The 19,187-nt window shown below is 35.9% G+C and overlaps 1 protein-coding gene across 6 annotated transcripts in view; it reads right to left on the bottom strand.

The window, feature by feature from the left end:
• The window catches only part of NNT (nicotinamide nucleotide transhydrogenase), a 99,816-nt gene that overhangs the window by 60,542 nt on the left and 20,087 nt on the right, over window positions 1-19,187 (bottom strand). For all 6 annotated transcript variants that reach the window (XM_015139998.3, XM_015139999.3, XM_015140000.3 and 3 more), the window contains exons 6-7: window positions 18,796-18,884; window positions 14,707-14,894 (exon numbers count right to left, since the gene is read on the bottom strand). In XM_015139998.3, coding sequence (XP_014995484.1) covers window positions 14,707-14,894; window positions 18,796-18,884 — 277 coding nt within the window. The remainder of the gene's footprint in view (window positions 1-14,706; window positions 14,895-18,795; window positions 18,885-19,187) is intronic.

The raw sequence follows: 19,187 nt of genomic DNA, 5'->3' as shown, positions 1-19,187 counted from the left end.
ATTTTTGTACCACTGCACTCCAGCCTGGACAACACAGTGAGACCCCATCTCTTAAAAATATACATATCTTTTATAAAAAGAAAGCAGAGCATTAGTAGCCTGATTATCTTTAGCTCTTCTTTTGAAAGCTTTCAATTCTGTATTTACAGAATTTGATTCGAAAAGGAAAAATAACGTTTGTAGTACATGTGGAAATAAAAGGTTGTGAAGATACAAGTGAGGTGTTTATGTAGTACTTCCTTCTTTTGCTACAAACTGTATAGTTTCGAGATAAAGTACAAATCCTAAGGCTCCTGGGACTGAATGCCTCTCACCCTGGGTGAAGTGCTTTTTCTAACATGCCCTCTCGAAACTGCACCATTGGATCTTCTTCTATTCCAGCCACACTGGGCTCACTGCCACATGATTTGTTAGAAGATCTCTTGTCCTTTCTTTTGAGTTTCCAAGAAAGAGCAAGAATCAAGAGACATTTTGCCCAGAGACAATACCCTGAAGTTCTGGTAGTTTCACCACTTCTCAAAATTCTCCAAAAGTATTCCTTTCCTCTACCCTCCACACTATAATCTAACAAAGGCACCTTGAATATTTAACTAAACTTTACTCGACCATGAGAATTTGAGGAAGCAAACCACATCTATCTGAGGACTCTTCCCAAAATAAAGGTCATGCTGCTTGGCTCTCCAGTGATTTAAAGTTATGGATCATATGGCTACCTCTACATAGAGGGGCACATTTAAAGGGCTACCTGTACTTTCTAGGTATTTACTGTCATCACCATCCCCACCCCCTGGGGCCAGAGCCTCTTCTCTATTTACCAGCCATTGTTTACCACAGCTTTTCCTCCCACCTTATTTGTACCCAGCTTTGGCCAATGATTGCACATATTTGATTTGGCATCTAACTAATTTCCTCTGCCCTAGATATTTGTGATTCCTTCTTTCTCCTGAGACATCCATAGCTAAGGATCAGTCCTTGGACTGTATGCTACCACTTTGCGAGACATCAAGTAGCCAAAACCATTTTAGTCTCCCTAGAAACATCAAAATATACAACCCATTTATCTCCTCTGATTTTACTCATTCAACCCCACAAAACAACTGTACAGTGGCTAACACAACTTTGAAAAACACACGTACATGTTTGCATCTTAATAATGATAAGTTGGGTGTTTTGTCCCTATTATTGCTCAGAAATTCAATCACTTTTAAAACAATAGCATATTATTTCACATAGGTTAACTTATTTGGTGCACAGACTGAAGGGTATCACTATAACAAGTTTAAAATGTTACTTAAGTCACACAAGAAAATTTAAAGACATGGAATTATTATAAGTAAAAAGCACATAACAAAATAGTATGTAAGTTTAGATATATATTTATATACATGAATGTTTCTATTTATATATACATAGATTAATATTATATAATACAATACATTACACATATTATACAGTTTGTAATAAATTCTATATCATATAACATTTAACAAAACCAGGGTATATTTGAGTGGTGAGGCTATTTTCTTCTCTGTGTTTTTCCTTATCTCCCAAATGTTTTAATTTTAAAATTAAAACATCTTTAATAAGGGCTACAGGGAATACAATCATGAATGTAACAGTGCAGCTGCCTTCAGGCACTCACATGTGGACTAATTTTTTGAAAATTCTGGAAAGTGCAGAAATAAAAATTGAAAACAGAAGGGAAAAAAATAAATCCAAAAAAGAAGCAAAATAGTAAATAAAAGCTCCAGATGAGCAAAACCTCAAAAGAATAGGTCCAGAGACAGAAACACTGAGAAGACAATTTCAAAATACTATCTTACCCTGGTAGCCTAATATAATAAAGTTTAATGCATAATAAATGCAGCATTACACAATGAAGAACAAAAGTAATATGATGATTAGTTAGGTATCTGGGTAAAAAATATCTACCCAAACCTAATACCATACATTAAACTCTAGAAATATAAGAATTAATTGTAAAAGAAGAGAATCAATTCATGAAGTGAAAGAAAAGAGGAAAAAGGAAACCTTGATGAATATCTCTCCAGTCTGTGGCTAAAACAAGCACTTCCTAAATTTAAAGCAATGAAGAAAATTACAAAAGAAAACATCAATAGATTTAAATATGAAAAATGTATATATTACAATTCTCAAGAAACAGACAAAAATTGATGAAAAGCCCACAGAAATTTCAATAAAAACAAAACACTATAATCCTATAGATAGGTGAACAATAAATACAAATGGCAAATTCAATAAAAACAGTAAAAACAAATAAAAGTTCACTCTTAGTATGATATGGAGAGATCACAGGTGATCTTTATTTTCTACTTTGTACTTTACAGCATCTCCAATAAAAGCCACATATCATTTTTATTTTAAAAATAAAATAAAGTACTCCTGGATAATCACAACCAGTTTCTCCTTTAAGTCAAGGAGAAGTGGCGGTTTAAGAGTTGGTACTATGAGAACTAGAAGAACTTAGAAAAACCCCAACCTACTTACTTACCAATTGAAAAGCCTGACTCAAAATCACCTGCCCTCCCTCCCTTCTACAACAAATGACGCTATGCAGTTAGGGCAGTCTTTCAAGGACTGTACCAAAACACAATAAAGGGAGACACGGGCATAACTATACATGGAATACAAACAGGAAGATGTGTCAAGTTTTTTACATGTATAACATGGAAATGAATATATCCAATGTTTACAAATTCTTCAAATATAAAGAGATGCCCTCTACACCCCAGAGACAGCTTGGTGAAAGACCTAGATATAAAAGACAAAATAAGCACATCATTCTGACAAAGGCTTATAAAAAAGAAAATAATAATAAACACATCAGGTATTTTGAGACAGAACTGCAAAAGAAACAGGAAAATTAACAAAAGAAGGCAGATGAGAGGCATTTTTAAAGCCCAGTTGGGCTTTTCCCCCTTTTGAAGTTCATTTCTATTAATTTTATCATTTATCTGCAAAAGATGAGATACACAAAAAGATCATTATATTTCCTAAACCAGTCCCCTTAAAAAAAAATCAATCACTGTGACAGAATAAAATTAACAAAGAGAGAAAATTTTAAGAAATATTTTCTGACACAATACCAACTGTGGGTGAAGGATTTGGCATGATATCCAACTTTATGAAATATTTCTTGCTCCCTTCTGGTTTGTGGACGTTAAGTTCCCCTGGAAGGGTTTCTCAGTTCCCTCTCAGAGGGACTTATTTCCATACTTTTGCCAAGAAAACTGTAGGACGTCAAGCTCTCACAGTCATCATTCAAATATTCATTCATTCATTGACATAACTAATACTTACTTAGTGCCTCCCATGTGCAGGGTGGATGGAGGAAGAAAAATTTTACTTAGGCTCTAGGGTCTAATATTTTACAAATAAAAGTGGCTGCATTCAAAGGTTGGTTAACAATTTTATTACTAGAAGAGTTGGGTATTTAAAGCACTCATGTAAAAATTTGAATTATAGTTTCCCGATTGGTTGGTAGTTATTTGGAGTGAATAAAGGTACCACAGGTTAGTGTAAGTCATCCTTGAATCTCCATGTGCACCATGAATTGACTGTAGACTGAAAAACTGCCTCACACAAGTGTACTATTTCTTGATATATGCACATATGGCTGTGATTCACGTAAAATCATTTTTAAATGTTATTGAATTCATAGCATCTTTTCTCAACCATGTATTTTCTCAATAAATGAATACTAAGATGAAGTTTTAAAAGTAGTAAAATGAGAAACTGCTAGAAAAACTAACTTCTGCTTTGTTTTTTGTTTTTTCTCATCTGTGACTTGAGAAAAATTACTAATTTCTAAAAATAGCTTTAACAACTCATTGCAACGTAGCAAAAGAATATATCATTAGCTTCTTTACAGCACTAAATTCAAAAAGAGTCACACAGCTTAAACTAAACACCAAAGGCTAAAGATTTACCAGAAAATTCTGTAAGATATTATATCTTTTTGAATGAATCAGGCCTAACATGATAATCTGAAATCAATAAATTCACAGATTCTATCTTAACAGGAAAAGAACCAAACCCCCACACTTTAATCATACCAAAAAGAAAAAATAAATTAATTAATTAAGAAGAAACCACTAAAAATATTAAAAACAACAAGCCATGAAGATGAAACGGGTTTACCACAACATTTTATAATGATTCCAAGGAGCATTCAGCATTATTTACTGGAATTATTCAACAGCATGTAATCAGATGGGGAAATTCCTAACTTCCTGGTCTGTAAGGCATCAAATTAGAGGGTCTAAAAAAAAAACAAAACTTTCTGCTTTAACAAGTACATGAGATATTTAGCTCCACAGTAGCAAATAATTAATATGAATCATAGAATCTATTAATCCAAACCAAAATAGATTTCTCACGAACAAGTACTAGGCAGACAAGGACAATTTTTAATGTAATGTAGTCTCTACATTGACTAAATGTAAAATAGAGCAGGTAAAGAAAGATAGGCTGAACTTTATCATTTACATGGTAAGAAGCTTCATTATAACAACACAATGTTGCACTGAGTATTGCTAGTATCTACTCAGTATCCATTTTCTCCTTTTGTCACTATGCTGATTTTCATTTTTCTAACCAGCCCACGAGACATGACCTCAGAAACCACTTGTATTAGTCTGATCTCATATATTCTTTTATATATACATATATATATATATATATATATATAGAGAGAGAGAGAGAGAGAGAGAGAGAGAGAGAGAGAGAGCTGCCCGAGACTGGGTAATTTATAAATGAAAGGGGTTTAATTGACTCACAGTTCTGCAAGGCTGGGGAGACTTCAGGAAACTTACAATCATGGCAGAAAAGGAAGCAAACATGTTCTTCTTCACATGGTGGAAGGAGAAAGAAATGAGTGCCCAGTGAAGGGGGAAGCCCCTTACAAAACCATCAGCTCTCATGAGAACTAGCTCGCTATCATGAGAACAGGATGGAGGAAACTGCCCCCTTGGTTCAATTCTCTCCACCTGGTCCTTCCCGTGATATGCGGGGATTATGGGAACAACAATTCAAGATGAGATTTGGGTGGGGGCACAACCAAATCATATCACCACTCCAGAGGCAGGCCTGGAAGGTCTAAGGGTAATCTTATCACCTTATTAGTGACTGGTTCAGATATCCAGGTGTAAGTTGAGGTACATCTCATTGCCCTACCTACAAGGATTGGTTCAGAAATGGTCATAAACCAATCGATGTTAGTATAAATGAGGGAAAATTTGCTAAGGATTTCTGAAAAAGAAGTTTCCTTCTTTTTGCTCTTCAAGAGGGTGCCATCAGCACTGGACTACCTCCTCCTCTAAATATTGTGTTGTACATACTGGAGCCTGAAATTGTTGCTGCCTTTTGCACAGCACTGAGGATGAAGCCAACTCAGAGACGAGAGCATGAAGGAGCACAGTCAGGGTGTCCCAGCCCACACTTATCCACAGCTATAACTGGACTTTGTTCTGTTAACAGAACCCAAGAAATCGCCTACTTTAAGGCAGGTTGTGTTAGAATTTCTGTTTCTGGCAGCTAAAGGCATCCTAACGGATCCATACCAAAAGCTCTTTTAGCATTTCAAAATCACTGACGGGGTTAAAGTACTGAGTCTTAAGCTTTTAAAATGTTACCAATGATAACAAAAGGGTTTTTATACATATATGTATGCATATGAGAATAAAAAATAATAGATTATGTAAAATATAGAATATGGCAAGAAAGTACTGAACATCTAATTCACTAATCCATTTTCTAATGAGTCTCTGATTTAGCCAGCCCCACAGTACATAGAGCAACCCCTCTACTCTGTTTATCATAGATATGAAAGCTGTGTTCATGAGCCTAATGAGATTCTGGCCCAAGTTTAAATAGTCAAGCAGAGTACTTTATATGTGAGCTTTATCCCTGGAACTACAGGAAAACTTTGCCTGCATAATTATTTGTATAAAGAACCAGACAGAAAGTCAGGCTGGCAAATAGTTGGCTTTTACAAATTGGATCCCTTGAGATATTTCTAAATGTAATACTTATGAAATATGATTAGTCAACAGCATATTTTAGCAGATTAGAAAAATCCCTAAAGATCTATTTAAAGAAGAAACCTAAAAACAAGCTTTTACCTCATAATTAAAGAATATGTTTATAAAAATTTTGAAAGGATTAACTGAATAATTCACCTCTCAGAGCTGCAAAATTTTGTATAAATAAAAAGCAAAATTAGTCGAGATTTTACCATGGTTTCATGGGTTACAAAAATTCTCCAAACTTAAATGGTAGCACAAATAAGGAAATACATATTCTCATAGAAACTATAGCATTCTTTGAATTCCCTCCAACATAAGTATAGATGTACATTAGCTACCAAAATCCTTTAAAAATTGAAGCAATAAAATGGTATTACACATTCTGATTTTATTATTTTGTTAACATGAAAGAATTTAAAAGTGTTTTTAAAAATAGAAACAGTGCTGCTTATTTTCTTTCTTATGTCTTTCAACTTAGGTCAGAATGAGGTTAACTGGGAAAACAGCCTTAATAAAATGGATATCTTCAGCAAATTCAGATAAAAAACAATTAAGTCATGTTTCTCCGCAGGGAAACCCATGCCACATTGCCATCTAATAAATACTGGTTATGTAACTTCATGGGTGGATTCATGAGGGACCATCTTCAACGTTCCACATAATCCTTGAGAATGTCTGGATTTTTATTGCAAAAGTCAGTAAGATTTGTAATCCTGAGTCCCATCCAGAAGACGAGGCATCACCAATGGAAGAAAGAATTACAATAATGTTCTCTATGCCCAGCCCTACACAGGGTTTTTTCTTCATTCCTCAAAACAACTTTGCAAGGTAGAAATTTTTATTCACATTTCAGAGATAAGGAATCTGATATTCAGAGAGACAAATCAGCTGTTAAGTAGTAGAACTAGAATTTGAATCTACTCTATCTGGCTCTAAATCTATGACCCTTCCCCTGATTTCCAATGAACAGATCAAACACTAACACATTAAATTACAAAGCAGGGAAGAGGAAAGAGGCTGTTAGCTGTGCACAAAAATCTACATTTGTTATGGGCTGAATTGTGGCCACTGCAAAATTCTTATGTTGACACCCTAACCCCCAGTACCTCAGAATATGGCTGTATTTAAAGACAGGGCTTTTAAAGAGGTGATTACATTAAAATGAGTCTATTAGGGTGGGCCCTAGGACAACCTGACTGGTGTCCTTAAAAGAAGAGGAAATTGAAGCATAAAAAGAGAAACCAGGAATGCACACACACAGAGGAAAGACCATGTGAGGACACAGCAAGAGGGCAGCCATTCACAAGCCAAGGAGACAGGCTCAGAAGAAACTAATCCCACTGACACATTGACCTTATATATCCATCCTCCGGAACTCTGGGAAAATAAATTTCTGTTGGTTAAGCCACTAAGTCTGTGGTATTTTGTCATGGCAGCCCTAGCACACAAATACAATGTTCTCTTATTCCTGGGCACAGAGCTAGACAATTCCCAGCTTCCTTCACAGTTAGGTTTGGCCACGCAACTAAGTCTTAGCAAAAGAATGCAAAGCAGGAGCGATGTGTGCCATTTCCTGGCCTTCCATGCACACTCCTCCATCCCACTTTCCCTCTGGCTGGCTGAAATAGAGACAGTCCCAGAGCAACCTTCATAGCCTCATAATGATGATGGCAACACTGTCATAACCTGAATCCCCAAATGACCATATGAAAAAGAGCTGCCCACCAATGTGTGAACCTACCTATTACTAAGCAAGATGTAAGTTTCTGTAACATCGGCACCATTATGCATTGTTGGATTAATCTGTTACAGCAAAACTCATAGATTTAGGGCTAGACCACCCTAACTAATACTGAAGCACAAGAAAGTATAGGGAAAATGTAAGGAAGGAGATACAGAAACGCACATGGTAGGGAAGTACTAATACATTAGCAGTAATGCTATTTGTGTTGCTTTGCCAAAGACAGCCTCAGCCTCCCAATCCTTTACAAACCAGGGAAAACCAGGAAGGAAGCATAATGCATACCAATATTGCAACATGCTTTTGGAGAAATAACAAACCAAACCAAAGTATAACTATGCCATAAATTATTCCTAACAGAACATTTGCTAAATCTAGCCCAGTCACTCACAAAATGTGCTCAAATACACCCTAAGAACAAGACTGATAAATAGCAATGGAAAAGTCACAGTTTTGGCATCCTCCACTTGAGGACAAGTTGCTCTATCTGCATTGAAAGCTATGAAGAGGTGTGTAGACAGCCTGTGGTTACCAACCCTTGATGTTGCAATACTTAAGTTTCTCTCTGTTCTTCAAAATGTCTTCAATATCCTCAAAACAAATGAAACTTTATATAACAATATTACAAAAGTCTATATAATCATAAAATACATTGAAGGGAGGGAATTACAGAACATGAATCAGATAACAAAAAAAGTAATATAATTCCAAAAGAGTTGGGAATCACCGATCTTATAGTTTTGTCCTTTGTGATCACAATGCATACAGTTTAATAAGAGAATGAATAATAAATCCTTACTTTTGGCAAAAACTTTAGTCATCAAAAACAATATTTCTTTGTAGAATTACACAACTAGAGAGTATCAGTTATTCTTGTATCAATGATTCTCTTGCCTGAAAGCACAAGTTTCAACAATTACCATGGAAAGTCATTCTTTTGCACTATATTTCCACTCCATATGAAAGATAAATTCAACAAGACAGATGGAAAACAAATGTTGATTTTCCAGGAGACTGCAACATCTCAGGTTCATACATGTAAGGAACTTGTATATTAGAGGAAAACACCTCCCACCCAATTCTCCAGAGACATGGAAAATTACCACAAAAGTCCACACCCTTTGAGGGGTATATTTTATAGATCCTAACAAGTATAGATAAAAACAAAAAGTATGGCCACTCTAATCTGGATTGTGCCTAAAAAGAGACACAAGTACATATGGCGTAAAGTATTTTAATCAACAATCGAGCAATGAATATGTTCCTTCCTCTCTGACAGGACACTTTCTAATTCCCAAACAGCTCTTCCACTACTTCCTAATTCTATCTCCTGAGAGGTCTAGCTAGCCAACTACCTCAAACTGCAGAATGGGCATGTGTCCCAGTTTTGAATAATTTAAGGAAGTTAAGTTCCCAGGCTTAAATTAGCTTCTGCAATATTCCTATCCAAAAGTGAACCAACAGAGTGTTCTATCAGAATTTGTAGATACCACTGAAAAAAATGAAAGGAACTGTACCAACCAAGACCTAAAGAAGGTATCCAGAATTATTAGTTCAGCAACCTTTGCTAAGCCACCATTGTGTACAAAGCACTATGCCAAGCACTGGCATAAATCAAAGACTCCTGCTGCACTCAAAGGGAGACAAGATAACTAAGGAATGATGGGACTAAGCACTGCTGTAATAGGAAGAACAAGCAAAGTGCTTTGAGTGCAGGAAAAAGAAAAAACAACACTACTGCTGAGCAGGAGGCAATAGAAACGTGGAGGATGTCGTAATTGAGTTGAGTAGGATTTCAAAAAGCAGGCAAGGGCAAGGATAGTATTCCAAAGAGAAGAAGCAATATGTGCAAAGGCAAAAAAGTATCTTGGCCCATTTGAGGAGATAATAGCAGTCAATATGGCTGAAATCAGGCCCAGAGAATAAGATATTAGTTTAACACGAGACCCAAAAGCTAAATCAGGACCAGATAATGAAAGTCAAGAAATACCTTCAAGGAATGCAAACTTTATACCACAGGTAATCGGGGAGTGGGAGACTATGATCCAACTCTGTTCAGTTTAGATGGTTTGCTTCATATAATGATGCTGGGAACCCAAGTCGCCCAAGCTACTGTCATCATTGCTAAAAATCCAGGCCTTAGAATAGCTATGGTTCCCCTAAATTAATAAGGACTAGACCTATAGCTGGGAAGCTATAGGACTTTAAGATGCTCATGATTTTTTAGTTAAGTGGTCATCAGAAAGATTTTAAATGGAAAAGTTGGTTTCTGTCAGGTTAAACTTAGCATGTGCTCCATAGTTCTCTTCATTCTCATTGGAACTTAGGTGAAATTTGCCCAAGACACAGTTAGTGCAAAATCACCATGATTCCTTCTCACGCCATACCATACTCCCCTCCCCAACGTACTTATCGGATTTTCAACCTGATTCAGTCCCTTCCTGATTAACTCTTCTATGTCTACGACAAGTCTCTCTAAAAGGGTTTCAGATCATTAGGGATGCTAAAAAATCTTGTGTCTCAAAAGGCTTAGCAGAAAAGATTATGAGCACAGCCTGAACATTACCAGAGAGCAGGGCTGCCTTACTTTGGGCTGCCCCAAAGGTCAATGAGCTGTACAGGAAAGTAGAGAGCTTTCCTTTATGTGCACAGCACCACAAAGTGGGGCTGTCAGCTTGGCCCCATCCTCAAGCTACCTGCATTAAGTGAAATTCTCACCTTTAATCCATCACTCAACCCAATAGGGGGGTGAGATGATGGTATAAGATATCAGGCAGCATAACAACTAGCTAGCTACAGAACTATCTCATTCCACACACAATCTATGTAAGTACAAGTTCATTGTTTTTTCAAGACCACCAAGTGACATATACCTAGGACAATAAAAATGTACTAACTCCGTAAAGTTGCTCCCTGAAACTAGTTACTTACCTGTGTCTGCCTCTCAACATTCTTATCCATGCCAGGTCTTCGGTCCAACCTTCCAGGGATCTCAGTCTATAAATCTTAGCTTAGAGAATTTCTGACATTTGACTTAATCCCCTTTGAATCCACTCAAGGAAAACTTCAGAACAATTTCTGCTCTGAGGGTCATTCAAGAGTCAGCTACACCATCAGGGCACCCAGGCAAAGGCTCAGGACATAAAGCAGTAAAGGTATAATGCCAAGGACACTGTTTTCCAAAGGGCATTTGTACCTTCATGTACTCTTTCAGTCATTTTTGTTAAATGCTCATGTTTTCTGTTTTCAGTGCCCCACAGATAGGAAAGATCTTTAGAAAAATCACCTTTTCCCATATAATATTCCAATTCACTTTTTTCTTTCTTCTTTTTCTTTTTTCAAAAGAAAGTAAAGGCCCTTTTCAGCCGGCCTTTTGAGGGTAAGCTCTGAACTGAGGTACTGATCAAGGACTTTCTGCAAGTTTAATGTGAAGATCGTGGCTTCAGAGAACAAGAAAGGCTTAGTGGAACAGATTAATAAAACTTCTTCAACTAGACTTTAAGATTGTCATACAGTCTGACCTTTTACTAAAGTATACTAACTATAAGCTACTTATAAAAAATAAAATATTATGGGGAGTGGGGAAGGCCCTGAAAGTCAGTATGTGTTTATAAAATAAATCTTGAGTACTATCACTGACATCTAGCTCTGTAATCAATAATAAATCTAAATACTCTATTTGAATTATCCCTAGTTCTTTAAAGTATGAGTTGACTAAATAAAACTAGCTTCCTAGCCACATGGCTTACTCCATGAGCAAATGTTTTAGCACCCTCTACTGGCCGCTTGTTACATCTAATCCTCTCATAACTTCCCCCACAATGCGCAGCTGCTTCTCAGAGGGCCGATGGTGGCTGCAGCATGTCACCCCATTCCTTCCTCAGAACCACCTGTGAAACAGCTGAGCCAGGAGCCACTGCCACACACGAAAAGGATGAATCCTGAAGTGCTCTCCTGACACTGCTTGTGCATGAGTTATGTCTTCACTGACAGATTTCACAACTACCCTGGGTCCAGGGTTTGATCTGCATGCACCTCCCGGAACCAACCACAGGCCTCATTTCTACAATTACAGATGCTCCCATTGCCTGAGCCCTGCCGAGACCCCATATCAGCCCCCTGCCTGTCTGCTTCATCTAGCCGCTCTGCGGGGACGCGGGTATCTGGAGAGACCAGCTCACCTATCACCTGGGTTAACAGAGGACAGAAAGAAAAACACATTTGGGAGGCTTGTTTTCCCCCACAAGCTCACAGATCTGATGCCAATCAATTCTTTGTCCTTAGGTTTATATTAACCAGGTTTTTTGTTGTAGGGGAAGGTACTGGAGGAGAGTTTCTCCTCTTTCATAGCCTAATGACAAAGCAAATTCTAATAATCCACAGTACCTCAGAGAAAGTGAGGCTCCTTCACTAGGATCTAACATAAGCAACCAGGAACCCTTTAAGCTCTCATTATGTGGTCCACTTTCTTTCAGAAAGGAAAAAATTAGAATCAGCATGGTATTCATTATTCAATAACAAAAGGAAAGGATAGGTGAAGAGAAGAGGTGAGACTATAAAATGTGGACAGTTTGCTCATGCCCAAATCTTGCTAGATCAAGCTACTGCTTACTGATTAATAAACACTTATTGGTTTGACATCAGTCATGTACTGAGTACAAAATACTCTTTAGAAGGAGATTTGTAAAGGGACTAGAAAGTAATTCCTTCAATCAAAAAGCTCACAATTTGGCTGAAAACATGTCAAATGAAATAATTTAAAACTGACATAGGGTCATTTCCATAAGTAAAAATATACACTGAAAATTCCATAAATACATATACATACAAAGTCCCCTATCTCTCTCTCACACATATATGGGAAAAAAAAGATCAAAATATTCATAACAGTTATCTCTCTGGTAGAATTTCAAATGATCTGGATTTTTTTTCTTATTTATCACTACTGTTTGAATTTCCTACAAGGAGAAGGTAGTATCTTACCAAAGAAAATGTAAATAAATTAACAATCAATTTATCAAGGGTTTGAGCAGAGGAACCTGCTTATGAATATAATACTGTACATACATCAACAAATGGTGCTGGGATAATTGGCAAGCCACATGCAGAAGAATGAGGCTGGATCCTCATCCCTCATCTTATACAAAAATCAACTCAAAGATGGATCAAAGACTTAAATCTAAGACCTGAAACCATAAAAATTCTAGAACATAACATCGGAAAAACTCTTCTAGACACTGACTTGGGTAAAGAGTTCATGAACAAGACCCCAAAAGCAAATGTAACAAAAACCAAGATAAATACATGGCACTTAGTTTAACTAAAAAGCTTCTGCACCGCAAAAGAAATAGTCAGAGTAAACATACAACCCATGATGGGAGAAAATTTTCACAAACTATTTATCTGACAAATCACTAATATCCTGAATCTAAAAGGAACTCAAACAAATCAGCAATAAAAAAAATAAATAATCCCATCAAAAAGTGGACAAAGGACATGAATAGACAATTCTCAAAAGAAGATATACAAATGGCCAACAAACATATGAAAAAAATGCTCAACATTACTAATGATCATGGAAATGCAAATCAAAACTACGAGATACCACCTTACTCCTGCAAAAATGGCCATAATTTAAAAATCAAAAAATAACAGATGTTGTCATGGATGTAGTGAAAAGGGAACACTTTTACACTGCTGGCGGGAATGTAAACTAGTACAACCACTGTGGAAAGCAGCATGGAGATTCCTTAAAGAACTAAAGTAGAACTACCATTTGATTCAGCAGTCTCACTACTGGGTATCTACCCAAAGGAAAAGAAGTCATTATATAGAAAAGACACTTGCATACTCATGTTTATAGCAGCACAATTCGCAGTTGCAAAAATATGAAACTCGCCTAAATGCCCATCAACCAACGAGTAGATAAACATACATATACATATATACACACACCATGGAATAGCACTCAGCCATAAAAAGGAACAAAATAATGGCATTCACAGCAACTTGGATGGAGGTGGAGACCATTATTCTAAGTGAAGTAACTCAGGAATTAAAAACTAAATACTGTTAAAAGTGGAAGCTAAGTTATGAGGACACAAAGACATAAGAATGATATAATGGGCTTTGGGGACTCAGGGGTTAAGAGTGGGAGGGGGTTGAGGGATAAAAGACTAAACATTGTGTACAGTGTACACCGCTTAGGCGACGGGTGCACCAAAATCTCAGAAATCACCACTAAAGAACTTTTCCATGCAACCAAACACCACTTGCTCCCCAAAAGCTATTGAAGTTTTTTAAGTTGCAGAGAAAATAATAGTAATAATAATCTTTTCTAAATAAATAGTGTTTTATTCTCCGGAAAAAAAAAAATTGTACATACAGTATAATCTATGAACTTACACAAAAACTCACAAAAGGGCTAGGCGCGGTGGTTCGCGCCTGTAATCACAGCACTTTGGAAGACCAAGGCAGGCGGATCACCTGAGGTCAAGAGCTTGAGACCAGCCTGGCCAACATGGCAAAACCCCAACTCTACTAAAAACACAAAAATTAACCAGACGTGGTGGTGGATGCCTGTAATCCCAGCTACTTGGGAGGCTGAGGTAAGAGAATCGCTTGAACCCAGGAGACGGAGGTTGCAGTGAGCCGAGACCATGCCACTGCACTCCAGCCTGGGCAATAAGAACGAGACTCCATTTCAAAAAAAAAAAATTTCACAGAAAAAATACTTGAAGAAAATTATTAATGACTATGAATTTTGTCATATGTTTTCTCATTTTCTAGTACTTTTATAATAGAAAGCACTAGATCCTTCCTTAAAGAAATTCAAATGTTAAGCAATCATTCACTCTTGCTATTAAAAAAAAAAAAAGTAAAAGTGCTTTTAAAATAACCATTTACTTAATGGCATACCTGGAATAAGTGCTGTGCTGATAAGGATGTCTACCTCCTTGCATTGTTGAGCAAAGAGTTTCATTTCAGCTTCAATGAACTCTTTGGACATCTCTTTTGCATATCCTCCTTGTCCCTCACCAGATTCCTTCAAGTCCACCTCCAAGGGCTCAGCACCAAGAGACTTGAACTGTTCCAAAGCTGCAGCTCTAGGGTGATTGTTAAAGTGGAAACAGTAGTTATTTCAGGCCCTAATAAAGAAGTCAAGATCATCATTTACATCTACCTTTTTAAGAACAACAAACTATATATTCAAAAATCAACAGTCCCTTTGATGTCATACTTGTTTCAAATATTTTTCTAAAGGCAAGTAACATATTTAAGAGAATATTCTTTTCTGAAAGAAAAAAAACTACTGAGAATTCCAACTTCTACTTAGTTAAGTTGCAAAAGCAATTACACAATTGCCAACTCCAGTAATCAATTGTGTTCCTTATGACCCCGGTGTGGATGATGATGTGATATCTGATATATATCAGGATTTGATATCATTCATATCATTCAAGATGAGGTTTTTTCACTTGAAAATATTCTGAATTTGTTCTTATTAGAGACTTTTCCCACAAAAATAACTCTTACACGTAAAATTATTCTAATAAAGTGACTTTTTTGCCCCCCACCCTGTCCTCATTAAATTGTATTTGCAAAAAATAACCTATAAATAGTAGTAAAGGGTAAAATGTGAAAAGCCAACACATTTAAATTTTATAAAAATAAATTCAGTTTTAAATAAATAAATAAATGCTAACCAAGTACTGTCTCCTGGTTGGAAAACCAGAGCCAACAAAGACCTCAGCTGTGTGGTGGACATGCGTGTAACTCGTCAATATCCATTCCACTGTGGTAAATCCCAAACCCACCTAATGACAATAATCAATCAGGGTACTTGTTAAAAGTTCAAATTCCCAGGTCCCTTCCCAGACCCACTGAATTATAATCTCCAGCAAGCAGGCCAGACGCTATATTATTTTTAAGCAAGAGCTGCAGTTCATCCTTGTCATCGCGGAAGTTTGGGAAACCATGATCTGAGCCAATAAATCCCTAGCAACCATCATGTTCAAGAGTATGCATAAAGGGTAGGACATACAGTCCACAGTTGAGCACTAGAGGTTCTCCCTCTGCTGGCTTGAGCAAGGAATCTGGTAGCCCAGATTTTCCCCTGGAGGTAAAGTTGCAACCACAAGTGGAATCAGCCTTAGGAGGAAGCCAAAGCCAAGGACAGCAGAGAGGAGTGACAGAAACTGGTCCTTGATAGCACCAAGGAGCATCTCACTCTAATGTGAAAAGGAAGTCATTCCCCTGGATTCTCAGAAGAAATAATACATTTTCTTATGTTTTAAGCCAATATGTGTGTATGTACACACACATATATATACACATATATATATATATGCACACATATATATGTATATAAAATAATCCAAATTTTGTTCAAAAGTCATATATATATATATATATATATATATATATATATATATATATATATATATATAAAACTCTATCAGAAATTATACCAAAATATCACTAGCAATTATATCTGGCTGATAGAATTATAAAAAGTATTTTCACATTCATCCTTATGTTTCTCTGTATTTTTCAATAATGAATTCACATCATTAGAAATATGTTATTTTTAAATCTTTGTTGTTATACCTTTGCCCATAAAATAATCTCATCATTCAAAAATATTATAACATATTAGCATTTAAAATGTGTATATCTTTTGACTCCAATATTTCCTTAGAATTTATCTAAGGAATTTATCTGGGGAATTGGTTCCATGACCCCACTCAGATATCAAAATCCACGGATGATCAAGCCCCTTATAAAAGACAGTGTAGTATTTGCACATAGCCTACATACATCTTCCCATAGCCTACATACATCTTCCCAAATAGCTTAAATCGTCTCTAGATTATTTATAATGCCTAATAAATGTAAATGTTATATAAATAGTTGTTATATCATATTATTTAGAGAATAATGACAAGAAAAATGAAATTGGTACTAGCTCAGTACAAACACAAACATGTTTTCTGAATATTTTTGATCTGGTTGAACCCACAGATAATAGAACATGGATACAGGGCTTACTGTATGTACATGTAAGTGTATATTGAACTACAGAGTACTGTGTAAATATAGCAAAAAATGTCCATTTATAGAGGCCTAGTTAAATAAATTGCTGTACTTCTATACAATGGAATCTTCTGCAGTCATTAAAAACATTAATATGTAAGGAAAGATCTTCATGATCTACTGTTAATTGAAAAAAGGTAAATGGAACAGTAAAATTACATTTTTAATTAATGTGTAGAAGAGGGAACGCATGAAAAAAATTACCACTAGGCAGTGAGACTTTAGGGTATTTTATTTTCTGTTCTTGTGCTTTTTCATATTTTTCTGAATTGGAAGAATAATCATGTACTATTTTATGACAGGAAAGAAAGCAAGGTTTTTATATATTTAAACTTTGTGATAAAGGCATTAGGCAAGATAATCACTATTGCTAAGAGGAGTATCTTCTAATTATTGTTTGAAAGAATTCAAAAGTCAGACCATTTAAATACCATTGGGCAATGAGCTGTCTGTAAGTTTTTAGGATATTTAACTGAAAATACATACCACTCAATCTTCCAACAAGAATTTAAAATCAAGTATGCTTTGGATTTCATATTTGAGATGAAACCAACCCCATCTCAAAATAGTGACTAGAGTAACTAATGAGCTATAATTCTTAGAAAAGTATTCAATCAGTTCAGTCACATCTTTCTTCATTGTATACTTGAGATACCTGTATAATGAACTTAATAAATTATAAAGAAAGATTGAGTTTTTGTATTTTTCTAATATAAGCAACAGCCATATTCTAGCCGTTTATTCTGTACACAATCTAAAAAATGACATCAATATACTAAATTCTCAGTAGTTCACCTACCACCAAGTTTCAAATCATCTTTAGGTCAAATACATACATTTCTATTTTAATACTACTGTCCACTACAATGAAAACTTAACCTGCTTTCTACTGGCTTGGAGGTCTTGAGAAAACTTCACATCAACAAACAGTAAAAATAAAATGACAGGATCAATGGCATGTTTAACTCTAGCTATGCTTGGTTTGTGTCCTGGTTACTTTGGAAATGACTTATTTTCTCATTTCAGCAGGACAGCTTTTTATCAGTATATCACTTTAACTCTAGATAAAGACTATTAACCATATTCTATGGAACATTGTTTACTCTGAAAAGTCACATTCTTCCAACTTTGAATGGTTGCTTTCTTTTCTTTTTTGATCATTCTATATTCAGGATTAACAGTAGTATTATTCCTCCAGTACCCTCAGCTGATAATAAATAACTACATTTTTCAACCTCAAAAATTATTAAAACACATATTAACAGTACTCAACTGACATTTAATAAAATCCAGTGTCTAGTGTCTTCTGAAATGAAGAAGAATTTTAATCAAACTTCTCTTTAAAAACAATCTAGGAAAATGTGTATATGTCTGCGTTAAAGAAATAGAGTATATTTCTTTATAAATCAAGTACTTTCACCCAGGGGCTCAAAAATTATCAGAAAAATATATGCAGCTCTATCTTAACATAAAACGCAGGAAGCATAAATAATGCAGTAATAATAATTCACATGGTGCTAGTCAAGTGAAGTGCCAATCAGCTTTATTTGCTTCTATCCATTCAAGGTAGGGCATGCCCCCACTCAGCCAGGGCATCTTTGTTCATGCCCTAACTAGTGCCTAAAAGCATTCTGAACAGAAATAGGTAAAGCAACATGTTAGAAACTCAGGATAGAAAGAATTCTGGTCCCACTGTCAATCCACCAAAGAAAACAGAGTTGTGAGTTGTTAATTTAAGTAATACATTTTCACTTTGCATTAACTTTTAAAAAGTGGAAACATTTTTAAATGGAAAGAGCTTATAGACCAGTTGCAATGTGCTACTTCAGTTTATAAGTTTTAAGGAAAGTGTAACATGCCCCTGAAACAAAACGTTTTTACCTTAACATCAGTCACTAGTAAAGCACTCACCTTGTGTCAAACCCTCGAACGATTGCACCCATCGACTTTGCTGCGCCTGCAGAAGCAAGCCCAGCAACACCACCACCAACTATCAGAATCTAGAAAAGAAGATAGACCCAGTTATGTATTAAGGCTCATTATCAACTAATAATGAAAAATCATCGGCTAACAATTATTGGTGCCTAGTATAAGTTTAGCATCAATAAATGGCGGTGCTGATGGTGATGATGATGATCAGCCCTTAGTAACTGTATGGAGCACATAGACTATTCTTTAACTGAACCACCACTGATCTTAAAATTTTATGAAAGAAACAACTGCTAGCAAAGGCCAACAACAATTCACTAAAAATAGCCTAATACTCAGCATATCCATGTAAAAGCGACCTAAGCATGATCAGC

Source organism: Macaca mulatta, chromosome 6 (assembly GCF_049350105.2).
Source record: "Macaca mulatta isolate MMU2019108-1 chromosome 6, T2T-MMU8v2.0, whole genome shotgun sequence".
NCBI classification, from domain to species: domain Eukaryota; kingdom Metazoa; phylum Chordata; class Mammalia; order Primates; family Cercopithecidae; genus Macaca; species Macaca mulatta.
Note: the sequence above shows the minus strand (reverse complement) of the source record. Positions and strands in the feature narration are given on the sequence as shown.